The sequence below is a fragment of the Nymphalis io genome, chromosome 4, assembly GCF_905147045.1.
Source record: "Nymphalis io chromosome 4, ilAglIoxx1.1, whole genome shotgun sequence".
NCBI classification, from domain to species: Eukaryota; Metazoa; Arthropoda; class Insecta; order Lepidoptera; family Nymphalidae; genus Nymphalis; species Nymphalis io.
The window spans coordinates 1,850,775-1,871,232 of record NC_065891.1 but is presented as its reverse complement, the minus strand read 5'-3'; the positions used below and the strand labels follow the sequence as shown (position 1 = coordinate 1,871,232).

The 20,458-nt window shown below is 34.8% G+C and overlaps 1 protein-coding gene and 1 long non-coding RNA gene across 4 annotated transcripts in view; one reads left to right on the top strand and one right to left on the bottom strand.

The window, feature by feature from the left end:
* Positions 1-3,516: 3,516 nt before the first annotated feature.
* Positions 3,517-14,767, top strand: LOC126781772 (uncharacterized). 3 transcript variants are annotated; one of them, XR_007670699.1, is made up of 4 exons: positions 3,517-3,652; positions 8,165-8,406; positions 13,549-13,645; positions 14,588-14,767. It is a non-coding gene; the product is annotated as an uncharacterized LOC126781772 (long non-coding RNA). The 3 variants fall into 3 exon arrangements; XR_007670700.1 differs by having other exon boundaries at positions 13,549-13,707; XR_007670701.1 differs by lacking the exon at positions 14,588-14,767 and adding an exon at positions 13,975-14,020.
* The window catches only part of LOC126781651 (tetratricopeptide repeat protein 17), a 26,489-nt gene continuing 19,265 nt past the window's right edge, over positions 13,235-20,458 (bottom strand). The window contains exons 15-19 of the mRNA XM_050506595.1: positions 19,210-19,327; positions 16,067-16,286; positions 14,718-14,890; positions 13,984-14,089; positions 13,235-13,675 (exon numbers count right to left, since the gene is read on the bottom strand). Of these exons, the coding sequence (XP_050362552.1) occupies positions 13,535-13,675; positions 13,984-14,089; positions 14,718-14,890; positions 16,067-16,286; positions 19,210-19,327 (758 nt within the window). The 3' untranslated portion in view covers positions 13,235-13,534. The remainder of the gene's footprint in view (positions 13,676-13,983; positions 14,090-14,717; positions 14,891-16,066; positions 16,287-19,209; positions 19,328-20,458) is intronic.

The window sequence follows — 20,458 nt, the reverse complement described above, 5'->3', positions numbered from 1 at the left end:
AAATTGTGCAGCGTCACCTTAAATATGAAAAGAAATCGCAAAATCTTTCTTTCTATATATTATGGAAGAATATTTCCCCCATATACTTATATACTTCAGTCAGGGCATTGACAAAAAAAAAGATGGCCGAGATGGCCTAGTGGTAAGAACTTGTGAATCTTAACTGATGATCGTGGTTTCCAACCCGGGCAAGCACCACTGAATTTTCATGTGCTTAATTTGTGTTTATAATTCATCTCGTGCTTAACGGTGAAGGAAAACAGCGCGAGGAAACCTGCATGTGTCTTATTTATTGAAATTCTGTCACATTTACTGGTGGTAGGGCTTTGTGCAAGCTCGTCTGAGTAGGTACCACCCACTCATCAGATATTCTACCGCAAAACAGCAATACTTGATATTGTTGTGTTCCGGTTTGAAGGGTGAGTGAGCCAGTGTAATTACAGGCACAAAGGACATCTTAGTTCCCAAGGTTGGTGGCGCATTGGCTATGTAAGCGATGGTTGACATTTCCTACAATGCCAATGTCTAAGGGCGTTTGGTGACCACTTACCATCAGGTGGCCCATATGCTCGTCCACCTTCCTATTCTATAAAAAAAAAAAGTATTCTAGCAACCCGCATTGGAGCAGCGTGGTGGAATAAGCTCCAAACCTTCTCCTCAAAAGAGAGAGGAGGCCTTAGCCCAGCAGTGGGACATTAACATGCTGTTACTATAGTCTAGTGCAATATTAATTACCATGTTTAAATATATATATATATATATATATATATATATATATATATATATATATATATATATATATATATATATAAATAATTGCCGCGTCGTTTTAGTAGCTTACGTATAAAGCTGCAGATCCCAAGGTCCTAAACAAGCCCCGTATCGGTTGAGTAAAAAGTTTCTTTTTAAGTTTTGCTGTCAATTAATTTTTAGTAACAGCCCGATGCTCCGAAGCTGGTAGAGTTTCACGCCAACCGGCTCCTCAAATAATATAATTAAAATAAATGTAATATAGTAAAAAGTAAAGTAACAGCCTGTAAATGTCCCACTGCTGGGCTAAGGCCTCCTCTCCCTATTTGAGGAGAAGGAGAAGGAGAAGGTTGAAGTCGAGATGGCCCAGTGGTAAGAACGCGTGAATCTTAACCGATGAACGTGGGTTCAAACCCGGGCAAGCACCTCTGAATTTTCATGTGCTTAATTTCTGTTTATAATTCATCTCGTGCTTTTCGGTGAAGGAAAACATCGTGAGGAAACCTGCATGTGTCTAATTTCATCGAAATTCTGCCACATGTGTATTCCACCAACCCGCATTGGAGCAGCGTGGTGGAATAAGCTCCAAACCTTCTCCTCAAAAAATGTAATATAATTAAAAATAAATGTAATTGCACGGCAATTTATATTACCGTGCAATTACCCAATTATATGAACCTATGTCCCATGACCCTAATCCTGCTACTTCCTCTATTGGATCTAAAACACTAGTCAACAGAGACCCGCTCCGTATATATCATTACGCTCGGGCAGACGGTGTCGGGTGGCCGGACACAACTTCCGCGGGGCTTCGGTCTCGAATGTCTAATCTATGTACCTGTGCCACGCACGTCGCCCCGGCAGAGGATACGCTTTTTATCGAAAATTTAATACGATTGAATACGGCTCGGCTCACATGAGTGATCTATGTCAGTTGACATTTTATTGGCATTTATATTATGATTTCAATTTTAATTTCACCAAGGAAACATTAATAGTTTTATTGCCATATAATATAAATTGAATTTTGTCAATATTTATTATTATTAGACTTTAGAATTAAATTTTCATAACAATCTACGCTAAATGCCAATTAAAATCTATCTATTCTCACATCTGAAAATATTAAAAAATCAACAACCACAAAAAAGGACAATTATATATATTTATAAAGTTAGCTAAGAAAGTAAAATTTCGAGGACATATAACTGTAGAAACTAACATTATTAAACATAAACTTTTTTGAATATCTTTTATCAGTCCAATAAACTCATATTCGATCAATTATATTATACGAGTACATGTAAAAAGAAATATTATACTTTTTAAAAACATTGTGCCCGATTTGTACGTTTTAATTAAATGTATTAAATAAATCCAATTATTTTGATTTTTTTCGTAACTTTTCTCGACGGCTTATAGTTTTTGAAGATATATGACTTTCTAATATTACAGGAAAACAAAACATAATAGAGATTATTACTAAGTTTTTGCTAAGCTTTATCTCCATACAAAAATCAGGTTTATCAATGTACAGAAAAAAGGTAATTTTGACACACCTTTTTATATTCAAAAAATGAATATAAGTATTTATTAACTACTAATGAATATTTATTGTTTTTTATTTATGTAAAATCGTATCTCGTATTTAATTTAGATTTAAATAGTATTTCGAAAATATCTAAATTAGTTTATTATAAAAATCTTTAAGTGAAATTTGATTTGCAACGATCGCGTACAAGACACGAACTGTTAAATGGAAGTGCTTTAAGCAATATTTATAAGAAAGAAATTGCATAATAATAATTGCATTATAACGATATTAACCTTGTACTCGCTAAGACTATTATCAGCTGGATTTAACCACGTAACATGGTACGGTTAGATGGCAGGTTTAAATCTTGGTGGTACCGTAATCCTGTAACGAGGGAGGCGCCGACCTCCTTACTAAGGCTTCGTTGCCCTCTGTACATTCCATTATTTTATGCTTTACTCTTTATATATATATTTTTAATTATAAATAAATTATTATTTTTGTTAATAATTTGTCGATCAATTCAATGGAAAACTAAAAATATTAATCGTTTCAAATTAGTTTTATATACATATAAGTAAACGAATATGCAACTTATGTAACATATTATATAAATTGATCTGATATAATAATTACTTTATCACCTTATGTTATTTATTTTTATTTAAATCTATATGTTAAGATCAGTGGCGTAGCTTGCCCTTTTTGGACTCTGTATCAAAATTTGGTGGGCCCTTCATCCTAACTGTGGCGAAGACCCTTTTTTCAGACTACCTATTCAAATTTACCTTTAAAATGTGTATAAATTTTTTTCTCGGGAAATTTAGCGGTTTTAACGGTCTTACAGTTCCAATGTCATTTTGGATAACATTTTACGAATTTTTGCTCGCTCGGGTTCGGGGCCCTTGTAGCTAAGGGGCCCCGTATCTTTAATACGGCTGATACAGCTACTCCCCTGGTTAAGATTATCTCTGCTTATGGAGTTTGATAGAGCAAGGTATATTCAATCAAGATATTACTATAACTTTTTCTGATTTTTAAAATACAATACTAATGTACTAAATAAAAATACTATTAGATAAGCAAATAATGTAATAATCGCGTCAGTACCCCACCCCGCCCTGCGCTTATACCTCGGGGCGGAGCAAATTAAGGGTGATGGACACAGGCCCGTTTTGTTAGTTATAAGGTAGCTGCGATGTGTTGCCTCGGCTATTCATTCGCACCCCGGCTCGACCGGGGTGCACACGTTCTTTTGTTTCTTTTACTTTTTATTATTTAAAACTACATTGATATAATAACCAGTGATAGCCGCTACGATTTTATAGTTTCTTTTTTTACTTTTTTGTGTTGTTCTTTGACTTACAAGTAAGTATTTTTTATTTATTCTTTAATTCAATAGACTTAATTAAATTGTTCTGATTATTATTAAGAATATAACAAATTAAAAATTACAAAAAAAAAGAAACAAATCAATTAACCATTTTTTAAATCTGCGTATAATATTATATTTCCTTTTTTTTAATATGTTTAGTTTAATATATTTTTTAACGTAAATTTATAATTCTTAAATTTAAAATTTTTAATAGCTATAAACTAAATTAAAATATATAAAATGAAATGTAACCGTCATTAAATATTCGAATTGTTTAATTAAATTATATAATACGTATCAATTAATAATTATCAGCACTATCGTCGCATTACCGCTGTGCATCGGCTTAAGCCGGTAGTATGGTTTCTGAACGATGCGGGGCTTCCCGCTATTCGATACCTATGCTTTTGACACGCCATCCGTTTTACCCCCACTATAAATATTAATATTAAATTTCGTATCAATTTCAACTGCAATATTGTGATAAAAACTTCACATGTTGCTTATCAAGAATTAGATCTAAACTTTATGCTATAAAATAAATATTAAATTATTAATTTAAAATATATATATATTCAACTTTACAAAAACCTTTTCTTCACGTATTAAACTAAACCATTTTAAAAGACGTTTCATGTACATACTGTATCATATTTCTTTATTTATTATTCATGTTTTAAGTCATGTTACGTATCAATCGTTTATTTCGTTTAAAGTTTATTTATATTTTGTTGCGTTGTTGATATATCTGCATTGCCAACTCGAACATCATCGAAGACCTGAAAGCCAATGAAGTCCAAAGCAGCTGCTGGCCACTGCACAAGATTAGTATATACTCTTGTGCGTGTGACAGCGGCTATTGCGGATCATTCATTAACAACGTTTGAAGACAACGAAATAAGGATTATGAGTAACTACGGAATATCAACTTTAACTTAAAGCTTCTGCCAATGTATAGTTATTTATGTTGTGAAGATAAGCCAATCAACTTAGACGATTAAATTCAGTTCATTTAGGTTCATTATAAATGCCAATAATAATTTTTGTTCAGCTGTAGCAAATGTACTTCCCAGCTCAAGTTTCATTCATTTCTAAGCATGACAACCGATAGATTTTGTTATAAAATTAATTTATTATAGGTATAAATTTAACATAAGTATTTTTTATTATATTTGTGAAGCAAAGCGAGTGAGAACGTCTGTACAATTATCGTGGTATTTTTAGGATAAATTTAAAAATGGTTATACTTTTCTGCGCAGTGGATGTCGAAATTTAAAATAACTTATATAATCACTCGCTTTACTTCTACTAATATTGCACTTTAATATAATAATTAAAATGTTATTAGCTTAATGTGTTCGTTTATTTTAGATAATATTTTGTATATGTGTTTTCATGTGTTTTCATAAAAAAACAAGTTAAACATTTCAGATATAAATCAATTCTATAAGTTTATTAAACGGTAAAAATAAATTAAATAAATAAATGAGAAAAAATCTCTATCCAATAATTTAAATAAAAATATGGAAGTAAACAAAAACCTTCGCTAAAAATAATATTATATCATTAACATTTGTTGTAGTTTATAATATAATAATTAATTAATAATATTTTTAACAAAAAATATATATTAACAATACCAAAATCATAGGTTTAAAAATCAACAAATCAAAAAAATACGCTGCAAAGAGAACCTAATCACGACGCGAAATCAAATTGACTTAATCACTTAGAACAAATTCAAAACTCTACGTAGACCCCGATTGTGCAATGCAAATATTGTATTTATTAAAATAATATTGAATACTTATAATATTTAAAGGACATTGTAATATTTTTTTTGTGATGTGGCTTGGAAACTAACATGCAGGCTGATAAAAATAACGGAAAGTCAAATAATAGCAAAGAAACACCAAAGGCACGGACAACATGTTTGTGATATGATTTTTTGAGAGAAAAAAAGGACGTCGTATAGTTAAGCTCAAGCCACACCGGTACGAGACATGCGGGACAATAGATATATACTAGCCGGACTTAGAAATTCAATACACTTGTATTTAGTATAAAATGGTTAGTATAAAATTATATTATTCCCCTCGGATGGCGGCCATTAGGCCCTTTTTAGGCCTAGGCATAAAGCCGGTATTTCGTATATATACAAATTTTACGCTGTCAGTTATTTGTGACCGTAGCCTAACGTATACATGATACCGCATCACAGTCGCTTCATTTCACATGATCAGCATCGTATATCCCTTGGAATGGTCGCGCAGGTATAATTTGTTAAAACTCTCGAACATGTTATTCAGAATTTTGTATGGCAAGTAGAGTTCTTAATAAAACTATATCTACTAATGTTTATATACTCTTATGTATATTTTTTATTATATTTGGTATACATGTTATTTTACTTACATGTACCATAATAATCAATAAATAAAGAAATCTTTAAAAAACAGAAAAAAAATCCTGCGAATGATTTAACGGTAAAGTTGTAGCATAGTGTAGATTTAACGACTGGAGTACAGTCAACATAACAAGATAATACACTAGCAAACACGGATGCAAGTTTTATTAATCTCTTTTTACAATATATTCTTAAAAAATATTTTAAATATTAAAAAAATATTTTATTTCAAAATATAATATATATAATACCTAAACAATTACTTTTGAAGTCGGTTTTTTATTTTTTAATATGCACACAAATTATAAATTCTTGTACAATTAAGTTGATTTCTTTTCTATTTAAAATAGGACCAATCTCGAATTGAAACTGGTCGAATATATAAATAACTATGAAAATTTATTCACAATCGGCGAAGCCACTAATATCGAAACTGAAATCCCAAAATAAAAATGATATTGCAAAATTAAATTAACTTATTTTCATTTGTCTTCACATAAGTAAATTGCTTCAAACTAAAAAAATCATCGAAAAAAATTTCTTAAGTGCTCTAACAAGCACTTTTAATTGCGTAGTAAGGTTTCTCCACACATACATTACTGATTTTACCAAACTAAATTGTTTATAATCCCTTAACGGCCTACTGCTGGGCAAAGACCATCTCTCCTACTTTATCGGAGATTCTCTCATGAGAAAGTCCACTATTTACAACATATTCTCTTTATTAACAGCTGTTCCACTGCGGAGCGGTGGAAAAAGACCACAAAATTTCTCTTGAAATATGCAGATTTCCTTACAATTGATTACTTTTACCACTGGCCACGAAATTTATTATGTTCGCAAATTAAATATAGGAAAACTCTGTGAGCATTACCCGGATTTAACCCGCGATCTTTCGACTGTTACCCACTTTTTACACAGTGATTGCAATCGTGGTCCTTATGACATACCTATAAAGTTGTAAAAAAAAGGTAAAGAAAATTAAAAATAACCTCTGTAGAATTTTTATCCCTAGTACCTTTATCCTTGATTGCATCTGAATTATTGAAAAGTGCTTGTAAACGGTCAAATATATTGACTTTAGAAATAATATTAAAAAACGAGTACTAAAATATTTAAAAGATTTTCTATAAAAAAATACAATGCTATACGATATACATTTTACAAAATCATTATCGTATCATTTTTAAATAATGAATGAATTAAAACGGCTGAACAATTTGTTAACGTACCTACTTGTAATTGTTAAGAAAATTGATAAGTTCACTGTTTTTTTTTTTTGTAAGTTTCAATTTGCCGTTTTTGTTCTGTTAGTTAGAAAATTACGAATTTTAAACACCGTATTGTATAAAATAAGTATTATAACAATTATATGATATATTTTATCTGTTTTATGTATGAGTTGTATTTTATATTGACTTGTATTATGTTCATAATGTATACATGTATATATATTCTAAACATACCCTTAAAAGCTTAAATGACATGCTTAAATCATGTGATAGATTTTTAAATGGCATTTTATGGAATGTTTAGAACTTTAAAATTACTGTTTGCGTTAGTGTAATTGTTTTTTGTACACAATATTATTGCAAATAGGTTTGTGAAACTTAAAACATATTAATCAATATCAGAACAAAGAGTATATTGGAAAAAATATTAACATAATAAAAAAAATTGTAAAGGTAAAATATTACAACCTTATATTCAACTTCTTTGTATGTGTGGGTCAAATTGCAACTGAATTTTAAACCAGTTTCACACGATCGATTGACCCGTGTACACGCTTCGTTGTTGGCGGCAATGCAATATAGTTATAATTTTAATTAAATTAATTATTTTTAGTACGTCTTAAATAAAACATATTTATTAAATTAAATAAACTAATTTAATTTCAAATTATTTTATTACTGATCATGCAACTGACTATATTCTTAGTTCTGATATTGTAATTATCGCAATTTATTAAATTGATTTATTTTTAAGGTAATTGTTTAAATGAGAAATAATGTGGTTTTTAATAATATGATCTTATTGCCTAAATGTTTGTGGTGCAAATGTCATGTAACGTGTGACTTATACGAAGTTCTGTTTTCAGCTATATAGTGTTCTGAAACGGAGTCCTCAAAGAAGACGTTGGCATGAAGCCCAAAACAACTATTGGTCACTGCACAGGACTAGTAAACGTATTATACTCTTGTGCGTGTTCCAATAGTTTTTGTGGGCGCTTCAAAATCTTCGTGCCGTGAAGACTAACAGCATACCAGAAACATTTTCAGAATAATCATTATTGGCTTTTGTTTTAATTTAAAATTATTCAAAATTTGTTAAAATTATTCCGTAAGTATTAGGTTTAAGTTTTCTGTGTGTATTGACGTTACAGGTTATGAAAAAATTAACATTGTTGCCAAACTACAGATTATCCTTTTAAAAAATGCTTGCTTTCTAAATCTTATTTTTTTTTAAATATTCGAATAAGTTTTAATATAAATGTGTTATGCCAATTCATATATTTATTTCTTTGTTTTTTTATTTTAATTTTGTCAGTTTCGTTTAAAAATGTTAATATTACCCATCACGCCGATTTAATCGAAACTAACGATTAGCTTGGAACATTTTAAATCTAGCCGTCGAGACATGAGTCTACCTTATTTTATATTTAGCCACTTGAGAGGTTATTTCAAAAATCAATAGTATAAGCAACTTCGCATTAAGCCACAATATCATATCGTCCTTTTGCAACTTACACTAAACCAAATTGCTATTATGCATAAATTTGAAATGTAATTTGTGTGATTACCTAATTTCAGTTTAGTAACAACATATAACTATAACTCGGGAAATAAATTTATAAATTCGATTATTTTTACGTCAGACAGGAGCCTGTATTTACGAGCCTCACTCGTCACTTATCATATCGCGAAACAGCTACCTGTATTATTTATTGTTTCGTTCCGGTTTGATTCTGAGTGAGCCAGTGTAATTGAGTATGATGTTCTTCGGCCACGGCTATCACGGCCACGGCGGCCAATCTCAAGAGATCAAAACCACAAGTGCAAACACAAACGCACTCTATTCTATTCCCTCACTCTCATAATCCAAAGGGGGGACAATGCGAAACGACCGGGAAGAATTCAAGCGCAGGACCAACGACTTTTCGTGTTGTCCGTGGTACAGGAGTATGCTAACTTCCATCTTACAGACTTCCGGACTGCTACTAAGAATTTTCGACAGAAAAACCAAATTACTTTTTATTAGCCCGACCTGGACCTGGTTCCCAGGTAACCCGTAACGGCGTAATATGCGGCCTTATATCTAGCACTATGACAATATATCATCATAATATCTTAATTCCTTTTATTCGTGGCGCTTTGGCTAAATAGAAATGGTAAACATTCCTTACAGTACCAAAGTCTATGGCATTTGGCTAAACGAAATTCTTTAATTTTTAGTTCACAGCGAATAATTTCGCGAAGTGGTTTAATATTTATCACATATTATTTTGTTTTATGACAATAAGAAAATAAAAAAAATGACGAAAATACGTAACGAAATAAAAAAAATATTTGTTTTTCTTCTTGAGTTACGATGTATTTAAGTAGATGCAATGAAAACACTTGGACCTTGAAATAATGGTGCAAAAACCTTCATTAATTAAAATCTAGCTGCACCGCGACTCGTTAAACGTTCTTGCTCCGCGACTGTGGGCTGTAAAATAGTTTATCCCATCAAAAACGTGAAATAAATGTGAAATGAGAGCCAAGTTCAAAATTATGATTTATGCCTTAGTTGACTTCAACGACAAAAGAAGTGAGATCTAAATGGGTGCCAAGTTCAATGGTCAGTCCTGAAATTTATTTATAACAACAAAGTTTTTTTTTAACAACTTAAAATAGAATTTCTTTTTATAACTTAGGATAATATATGGAAGCCTAAGGTCTGACTTGGCTAGTTCTCAAATACGAATTATACGAAGTACTAAAACTGATATGTTTGGATTTAAAAAAAATTAAGGTTGGTATTCCACTCTTTGTATAGTCACATAGACCTTAAAATCCACATAAAGACCGGCTGTCATCAATTTTGGTTGCTGATTCTTACATTACAGACACTATAAGTAAGTATTCCTAATAGAAATATTAATTGAAAAATTATAATAAAATGATAAAAAAGCCGAGATGGCCTAGTGGTTGGAACGCGTGAATCTTAACCGATGATCGTGGGTTCAAACCCGGGTAAGCACCACTGAATTTTCATGTGCTTAATTTGTGATTATAATTCATCTCGTGCTTGACGGTGAAGGAAAACATCGTGAGGAAACCTGCATGTGTCTAATTTCATTGAAATTATGTCACATGTGTATTCTACCAACCCGCATTAGAGCAGCGTGGTGGAATAAGCTCTAAACCTTCCCCTCAAAAAGGGAGAGGAGGCCTTAGCCCAACAGTGGGACATTAACAGGCTGTTACTGTTACTGTTACTGATAAAAAATTTGGGTTAGAGTTTTGATCTATAGGTTAGTCAGTGATAAAAATGACGATTTTTGGACGTTCTATCTAATATAAGTCTCAATATATGAGCCAAATTTGACATGTGTATGTGAAATAGTTTTTAAATTATGAGGGGGTCAAAAGTAGCTCCAAATGGTTCGTGTAATATTGCACGCGGTGCTGCTCGCCTGTTCTGTTAGCTTGAACTTAGCTTGACACGGTACCGCGTGTCTAGATAACCTTCCTCTAGAATTGCGATATCGAATGCAAAAACGTTTTCTCAAATCCGACTCGTAGTTAACAAAAACACAAACTCTTCAGCTCTATTATATAACACCCCATTGCCTCTAGTGGTGCCACTGGTGACATAAAGGCTGGTCTTTTTCACCCAGGGGATCGGAATTACGATTCAACGTGTGATTTGTGCCTTAGCTATTAATAATTTTTATTTGCATATATATACTTAAATCATTAACGTACATAAATAAATTTAAAAAAAAACTTCAATTTTAAATAACATTTTTAAGCGATGAAATAAAACTGCAATATAACATTCAAAATTGTCTGTATATTTTAAAGACCAATTGGTCAAAAATAAAAAATAAACAAGTTCGATCAGTCTTAGTACATTGTACTACGTGTGCAAATTAATATAATTGTTAAACGTAAGTAATATTAAACGTGAAACTGATTACATTTCAAAAAACAATACACGTTCAGCAAATGCAAAAAAAAAAAATACACCAACATTTTTTGTGTATTTGAGTAAAGTCAAAAAAATCCAAACTGATGTAACATTAAGGTAGAAAATCGCACCCGCATTAAGCTGATCATAAATAACGAGCCGTGCCCCGCGGTTTCATCCGGGTTCAATTTGGATAAAACACGCCAATTTCATTTTCGCCATATTGATTGACGTAACCTTTTCCGATAAATTGATTATCAAACAAAAAAGTATTATTCAACAGGTAGTTCCTGAGATTAGCGTGTTCAACCAAACAATCTCTCCAGCTATATAATAAAGGTATATATTATTAAAATTATTAATATTATAGACACTCATAATCGTAACTATACTAAAATCCAATGTTCGAAAGAGTAACGATAAACAAACTTTAGGTTTATATATTCAGCTCTGCTATATTTCTTTTTTTTTTATAAAATAGGAAAGCAGACGAGCATATGGGTCACCTGATGGTAAGTGGTTACCAACGCCCATACACAATGGCATTGTAAGAAATGTTAACCATCGCTTACATCACCAATGCGCCACCAACCTTGGGAACTAAGATGTCATATCCCTTGTGCCTGTAATTATTCTGGCTCACTCACCCTTCAAACCGGAACACAACAATACCAAGTACTGATGTTTTGCGGTAGAACATCTGATGTGTGAGTGGTACCTACCAAGACGAGCTTGCACAAAGCTCAACCACCAGTAATATACATAACAAACAGTTAGACATATACATGATATATAATACAATACAATTAAATTATTTTCGATATAATTTTACTTCTAAAGTTCAAATAATAAATTTGCCGCCATTCGAAACGCCTTTTGAATCTATAATGATTACCATAGACAATTTTGGATCTAGACTAACGTCATGTCAATTCAAAGACCGGAATTGTTTATTTATCTTTACCCCCCCTACCACTGGATTTGTTTCTATAGGTGGGTAATATCTAGCTCAGCTCACACCAGGATATTTTCTGATATCAGAAATAATATAATTGATTATATAATAAATTGAATAATATTGTTGTTATTATGTATTCTTATATGCTGAGAGCTGAGATGGCCCATTGGTAACAACGCGTGAATCTTAACCGATGATCGTGGGTTCAAGCCCGGGCAAGCACCACTGAATTTTCATGTGCTTAATTTGTGATTATAATTCATCTCGTGCTTGACGGTGAAGGAAAACATCGCGAGGAAACCTGCATGTGTCTAATTTCACTGAAATTCTGCCACATGTGTATTCCACCAACCCGCATCGTAGCAGCGTGGTGGAATAAGCTCCAAAAAAAAAACCTTCTCCTCAAAAAGGGAGAGGAGGCCTTAGCCCAGCAGTGGGACATTCACAGGCTGTTACTTGTGATGTATTCTTATATATGTTACATAACACCTAAATAAACGGTGAGTCAGTGTAATCAGAGGTACGAGGGACATAACATCCTATTGTTTCACGGTTGATTATATTTCTTGCAGTTCAAGGGTCTATGACCGACACTTACCATCTAATGGGCGATTAGCCCGACCGTTTATCAAATAAAATTAAAAATAATAATAAAATACGACTAGCAATTAGTAACTTACGATATCAATAATAGTAATTAGGCGTATGTGACTCCTCCGTATATAACTCCCCACTCCTGCCCCCTAAACTATTCAAGAATCTTGCGGCAAAATCAGCGTTTAGTATACATTTTAAAATCTCATCGATTACCATTATATCGAGTATTTGGAATGATAACTTAAATTCATCGAGGCGGATAAGCTTAAACAATATTTAAAAAATACTAAGATTCAATAAAACCAGACCTATGTTTACTTACTTCTAGATTACATTTATTTATTTAAAAATGGAAAATTTCTCCTCCTAAATTTTTACGGATAAATGTGCTAATCTTGAATTATATTGTTAAATTTATAAAACGGTATAAACATTTAGATTAAATAGATAATGTTAATCTAATTCGTATCATATCTTGTGGAAGAAGCTATTTCGAAAAGACATAATATCTTTCCTTTGAGATTATTATTATATATATATGATACAAAAAAAAAAACATAAAGCTGCGTCTCCACTAATGAAACAATTGGAAACTTTTGTGCTATAGACTCAAGTTTTGTGATAAATATTTCAGTGGAAACGCATCAAAATGTTACCAACAATTTCTTATGCATATTTCACATTGGTACATAGTCAGCCTCTATGACGGCCTGCCTTCAATATATTTGATTATAATAACTATTCCTCCTTAGATATCCCCTGGTTATCTCCATAGAACATGAGACACATGGTTGCGTGCAGACAGGCCTTCGCTGGAATGAACTTCTCGTCGAAGGCGAGCGCGTAACGGTACATCCATACAGCTTGTTCGTACTCGGCCTGTTCAAAATATATTTTATTAAAAAAATGGTGTAAGTGTCAAGGTAGCCACGAGTATTGACGTGTAAACATGTGAGCTTATATAGCGATCTCACACACACATTGACGCACACACAATAAAATCTTACGCTGACGTCATCTGATGCTCTCAGTTAGCCCCTACCGTGAACCGAGCGCTAACATGTTTACACATTGATAAAATGTAGCAATAGTATAGTTTCTAGAAAAGGTACGATGAAATCGTGTAATACATTTCAGCGACATAATACCTAATGTAAAAAAATGACAATTTATTAAAGGAAACTTACGAGATAGGAGTGCGAGACTGCAACCAGGAACGCTTCGATCTTACTCTTTGGCGACATGTAGAAGGACAAGTAGGCCACTTCCTTCGCGTCCAGCTGCTTCGCTTGCCTGAGGCGGATAATATTATAATTAATTGTAAACATTTATGAAACCGAGATGGCCCAGTGGTAAGAACGCGTGATTCTTAACCGACGATCGTGGGTTCAAACCCGGGCAAGCACCACTGAATTTTCATGTGCTTAATTTGTGATTATAATTCATCTCGTGCTATACGGTGAAGGAAAACACCGTGAGGAAACCTGCATGGGTTTAATTTCACTGAAATTTTGCCACATGTGTACTCCACCGACTCGCATCGGAGCAGCGCAGTGGAATAAGTTCCATACCTTCTCCTCAAAAAGGGAGAGGAGGCCGTAGCCCAGCGGTGGGACATTCACAGGCTGTTACTGTTAAACGTTTATAGATAACCGAAGTACAACCTATCGAGGATAACGTGAGAACGTTGAATATAATAAAAAAAAAATATAAACATAACGAACAAATAAATAGTATATATAATACACGTATTTTAATGTAAAAAAAAAAAAAAAAACATTTTTATTTCAGGCCACCGAGAAGTTTACGCAATGGTGAACTCGGCAAAATTACCCTCGCCGACCGCGAATCATCGACAGGAACAAGGCCCCTTTTAAATAATGCCAGTCCAGGAGTTATATAATGCCGGGCGGCCACTCACACGTGCAGCAGCGCGACGAGCGCGCGCAGGGCGGCGTGCGCGCGCGCGCGGCCGGCGTGCGCGCGGCCGGCCAGCGCGTAGGCGGCGCGCACGCAGCGCACGCAGCACGCGCCGCGCCCGCCCGCGCCGCACCACCAGCCCGCCACCAGCGCGCCCGTCCACGAGTTCGGCCGCTGGCGACACCGGGGAGCTTTTACTGGTCTACTTAGTGTGGGATTCCGTCGATCGTCGTAATCGTAATTCTTAGTGATTAATCTTGTAACGTTTTGCCCAAATCTAATCAGATGTATTGCGAGTGTAAGCCGACACCGGAATTAATATATCCCTTATACGGGTACTCATACTACTATAACTGATTAACGAGCGGTAGCCAAGAATCTGACCCGAGTCCCCACCCCCATTACTGACATGATATAGCAGGTTCGCAGTCCCCCGCTGTCGTATATCGCTACACAGGTTATTGTGCTCTCATTGCAGATGCCAGCTGCATAGATGCAACCGTCCAACGACGTGTTGGCAAATCACAACATCAAGAAGAAGAACGAGGACTCTATTATCTAAGCTAACTGAATCCGAAGACTATTGACCTTGTTATTTAAATTATAGTTTGAGTTGGCAAAAACTTGTAAAAATTACAACAATTATTTATTATGTACTGAATTGCATGTTTAACATTAAAATTAATTAGAAACTTAATTGGTTTATGTACAAGTTAATTAATGTATATTGCCATAATGGTGCGGTCTGGCTAATATATGCTATATCTACGCAAATATAAAATAATTAATTAATTAATTTAAAAGTATATTCTTATGTATATTAAATGTAGAATGTGGTGTTTGTATTTAATGACATAGTTCACTTCGATAATGTTGATTAATTGTTTACAAAATCATCTAAAATTAAAATGAAAAGAAAATATAATATGATCGATTAAATAATGTAATCAATTACGTGTTTCTTTTTTATTATTTCATATAATTGACTACCTTTACTAACAATATTTAAAAAAAAAAAAGTAATTCCTATTTTAAAATCTGGATGTTCTTCAGATCCCAATTACTTTGGACCAATCATCGCAAAATATTCGAAATAATTATGTCTAATATAGCTAGCCTACTTTAACAAACTTAATTTGCTTAATAGAAAACCATTGATGATTTTCGATCACATATGTTTAAAAGAAACAATAATAGATTTACTTAGTAAATAAACGCCTACTATAGACGAGCAAAATTTCCTATTTTTGGATTATAAGCACATTAATTAAACTATTATTTAAAGTTACAATGCAAATATATACTTTTCAAATAAAATCAAATAATTGTATAAACTTACTACCTACTTACCATTTCAACATATTTAGCAACCTTAGCTCCGAGGGTGATGTAGTCAAATGAGTCAAACATTTCTGCGAACTGATGCATGAGGCTCAGCACGGGCTCCCAGCCTTCCGTGCTTACTCGATTTAGTTTCTCAGTGACGAAATCTTCCATTGGGTCACCAATTAAACGGCATTCGGGCACTTTTTTGTTCGAAGGCGACATTAATGTTATTTCTGTCGGCATTCTAAAATGGCAAATGAGGTATAATTATTATTAATATATTTTATATAACATGGCAATATTTAAATTCAAACTTAGTATTTATAAAAAAAAATCTTCAATATCATAATTATCTAAATTCTTAAAATAATAATAATAATAATATCCTGGGACATTTTTCACACACGGCCATCTGATCCCAAATTAAGCTTGTACAAAGCTTGTGCTATGGAAACCAGACAACTGATATACTACATATACTACTTTTCTTTTGTAAATACATACTTATATAGATAATTACACCCAGACTCAGGACAAACAGACATGTTCATGAACACAAATGTCTGTCCTGGGTGGGAATCGAACCCACAACCTTCGGCGTGAAAAGGCAAGTATCTACCAACCACGCCAACCGGCTCGTCAATGTTATGACAATGTATATTATATATAAAATGAATGTTGGTATAATAATAATATTAGTACTCCAGACCGATTCGGCCACGGTGGTCAATCTCAAGAGATATTAGCCAACTGCGTAGGACATATTATAGTGCACATGTGTGTGCGCAAACACAGGTGCACTCTCTATTCCCTAACTCCGATGGGACAGCAATCCGACACAACTATAAAGAGTTCAAGAGTTCAGGCTTTACGTGCTTTCACGGGAGTCTACACACTAACATCTTCCGGACTCCGGGCTGCTAATGAGAATTTTTGACACAAAAACTCAATAACTCTTTACTGGCCCGACATGGGAGGTGAACCCAGGACCTCCGATCTGCGGCATTACATGTAGCCACTAGACCAACGAGGCATGATGCTGTTTAAAATTAATATACTTTGACAATATTTCCAGATCGCCGTAAAACATTCATATATGTACTTTTTAATAGAATCGACCCGTTTATAGTGTCGTTCTTTTAAACCTTTAAAGACATAATAAAATTGTTCATATACAGTTCCTATTTTTATTTTATTTTTTTATATTTGCCGGGAGGGCAAATGACTCTACTCCACCTGATGGTAAGTGGTAGTAGAGTCCAAACGCGACGACGGCCAGTACAGACGGGAAAAATGTTCTGCACTAACCGCCTTCGCCTTGCCGGCCCGCAAGATGCCTCTTCACGCCTCGTTTGAAGGAACCCGGGTTGTAAGAGGAGGGGAACACGTGAGCTGGTAAGGAACTCCATTTTTTGGAAGTGCGACAAAGAAAGGAGTTGCCAAATTTCTTTGTTCGCGATGGAATTGATGTCACAGTTAGGCGGTGACATCGAGAACCAGCTCGCGTGGACTTAAGAAGGAAGGGGGAAGCAGGAATTAGAGAGAATAATTCCTCAGAGCACTCGCCGTGATACAGTCGATAGAAAGCGCTCAGTGCTGCTATCTCACGACGCAATTGTAAAGGTTCAAGGGTGTTTGTGAGCAATATTCCACGTAAGACCGTACCTGTGTTTTGTACAGCAGGCACAGTTGTTGTGGCGTGAAAAAACGCCGCACCTTGTTCAGAACTCCGAGTTTCCGTGAAGCTGTTTTTATAACAGCCTCGATGTAATCCCTTGGATTAAGGTAGCAGCGAACGTCAATCCCCAGCATGGCGATTTTGCTTTGCATCACCAGCGGAGTACCACAAAGGGAGGGAAGAGGGGAAAATGTTGACTTTTTCGCCGTGAGAGCGCATACCTGTGTTTTCTTGGCATTAAACTCAACAAGATTATCAGAGCCCCATTTGGCGATGAGCTCTAACGTCCTATCGAGTTCAATGACAAGATCCTTCCGCCTCTCCTCAATTTCCGCTCGACCAGCCACTGCGCGTCCGTGGTATCCACCATGCACTGTGCTATCGTCTGCATAGCAATGTATGTTCCCAAGAGAGAGCATATCATTGATATGCAAAAGAAAGAGTGTGGGAGATAGCACAGATCCCTGGGGGACCCCAGCATTCACTACATAGAATTGTGAAGCGCAACCATCAACTAAAACACGAAGGCTACGCTTGTGTAGGAAGCTGGCAATCCAGGTGCATAGCTGAGCAGGCAGACCATATGCCGGCAGCTTGGAGAGAAGACTTCTGTGCCAGACCCTGTCGAAAGCCTTGGAGATATCGAGGCTGACAGCCAACGATTCTCCATGCTTGTCGATAGCTTCACCCCAGAGGTGTGTTACGTACGCTAGAAGATCACCTGTGGACCGTTTTGGTCGAAACCCGTACTGACGATCATTAATTAGACAGTGATATTCTAGGTAATGTATCAGTTGGTTGTTTAAAATCCGTTCCATTACCTTACAAAGTACTGAGGTGATAGCTATTGGCCGATAATTTGCCGGGTCAGACCGATCCCCTTTTTTGGGAACCGCTTGCATATTAGCTCTTCTCCAAGCCTCCGGCACACATCCCGAAGAGAGAGAAAGTTGGAACAGGCGCGTTAACACAGGAGACAGCTCCGCTGCGCACTTCTTCAGCACTATGGCTGGTATTCCATCGGGACCGCTAGCTTTCCGTACATCAAGTGATTGCAGCTCCGCACGCACATCACGTTGCCTGATTTTGATGTCAGGCATCGTATGGCCACATGAAGGTATTGTAGGTGGCAGCGCACTACAATCATCGATGAAGGAATTGTCGGCAAAGAGTTTAGCCAGGAGATCAGCTTGCTCTTGCGGACTGTGAGCTAGCGATCCGTCCGGATTTCTGAGCGGTGGCAGCGAAGGTTGGCAGAAATTGTTTTGCACAGACTTGGTCAGACGCCAGAAGCTACGGGAGCCCCTAGGATGCGAAACAAGATCATGACCAATCTGTACAATAGCGCTGTGCATCCGCTCCAAACCATTTTTTTTAAAACAACGAAATAAACGTAGGGTTACATATTATTTCAATAAATTTAAATGAAAGCATGTAAAATGTACATTTGCAAGGTGTGGTTGACAAATTGTTTTAAATATGCACTTACTCGACATCAGAATCCGTGAGCAGTTGTCTAAAACTGACGATATGCAGCCAGTAGCCTAACTGGAAGTGATGGTACGAACAATCTTGCTCCTTCATCGACATGTCTTCCGGCTTGAGACCTGGTCAAAGAAATCTAAATGACCAATGTTCTTGAAAATAAAATAATATCATTTAGTTCAAGGAATTCCGGCCGCCGTGACCCGAGACCCTTAACCTTTAAACAACCACTTTTTCTCACCACCATATAGGTTGTTAGAGTAACAGCCTGTGAATGTTTCACTGCTGGGCTAAGGCCTCCTCTCCCTTTTTAAGGAGAAGGTTTGGAGCTTGTTCCACCACGCTGCTCCAGTACGGGTTGATGGAATACACATGTGGCAGAATTTCAGTGAAAGTAGACACATGTAGGTTTCCTCACGATGTTTTCCTTCACCGTAAAGCACGAGATGAATTAAAATCACAAATTAAGCACATGAAAATCCAGTGGTGCGTGCCCAGGTTTGAACCCACAATTATCAGTTAAGATTCAAGCGTTCTTACCACTGGGCCATCTCGGCTTTTGACCAACTCATAGGTTGTTAACCAAACACAAAAACTCAATTAGTCGACTCTTAGGTCATTCATTGATTAAGACGATGTTAAATCTTTATTCTCTGACCGAACTACAAGATATATACAATCGAAATATCTTGAGAATATTTATTTATAGAGATTATCTATGTTGGTTGTAAAAATACATTATAAAAATGTCGTGCCTATGATACTTTTACTACTAATTTTACTCAATATGAGAAAAAAACTAAAAACATATTATTGAGATACCTTAGAAAGCATTCCGAAAATATAAGATTTAATTCATAAAATAGCAACATTTTAAAAATTGAATTCAATGTTTTTTTTTTTTTAATCTGTTTTTGAACACCGTACGCCATGTTATTACGTCATACGACTATGTAAACTAAAAAGTAACTGTCATTTGATCAGCGTATATAAGCTTTTTACTTTATTATATTATTTTTGTTAACCAAAATTTTGACGTCATGACCACAGACCAATATGGCGCCCACTGTGATCAGCGTTATCATGAAATTACGCGCGAAATATGAAAATGTAAAATTATTAAATGCATTTTATGACACTTGTCGATGGAAATAAAATATAGTGTTTTTAGGGGTTTATTATACAGAATTAAGTTGAGACATTAATCAAAAATGGTTGTAATACTCTACTAATTCATACACCGCTTACGTCTG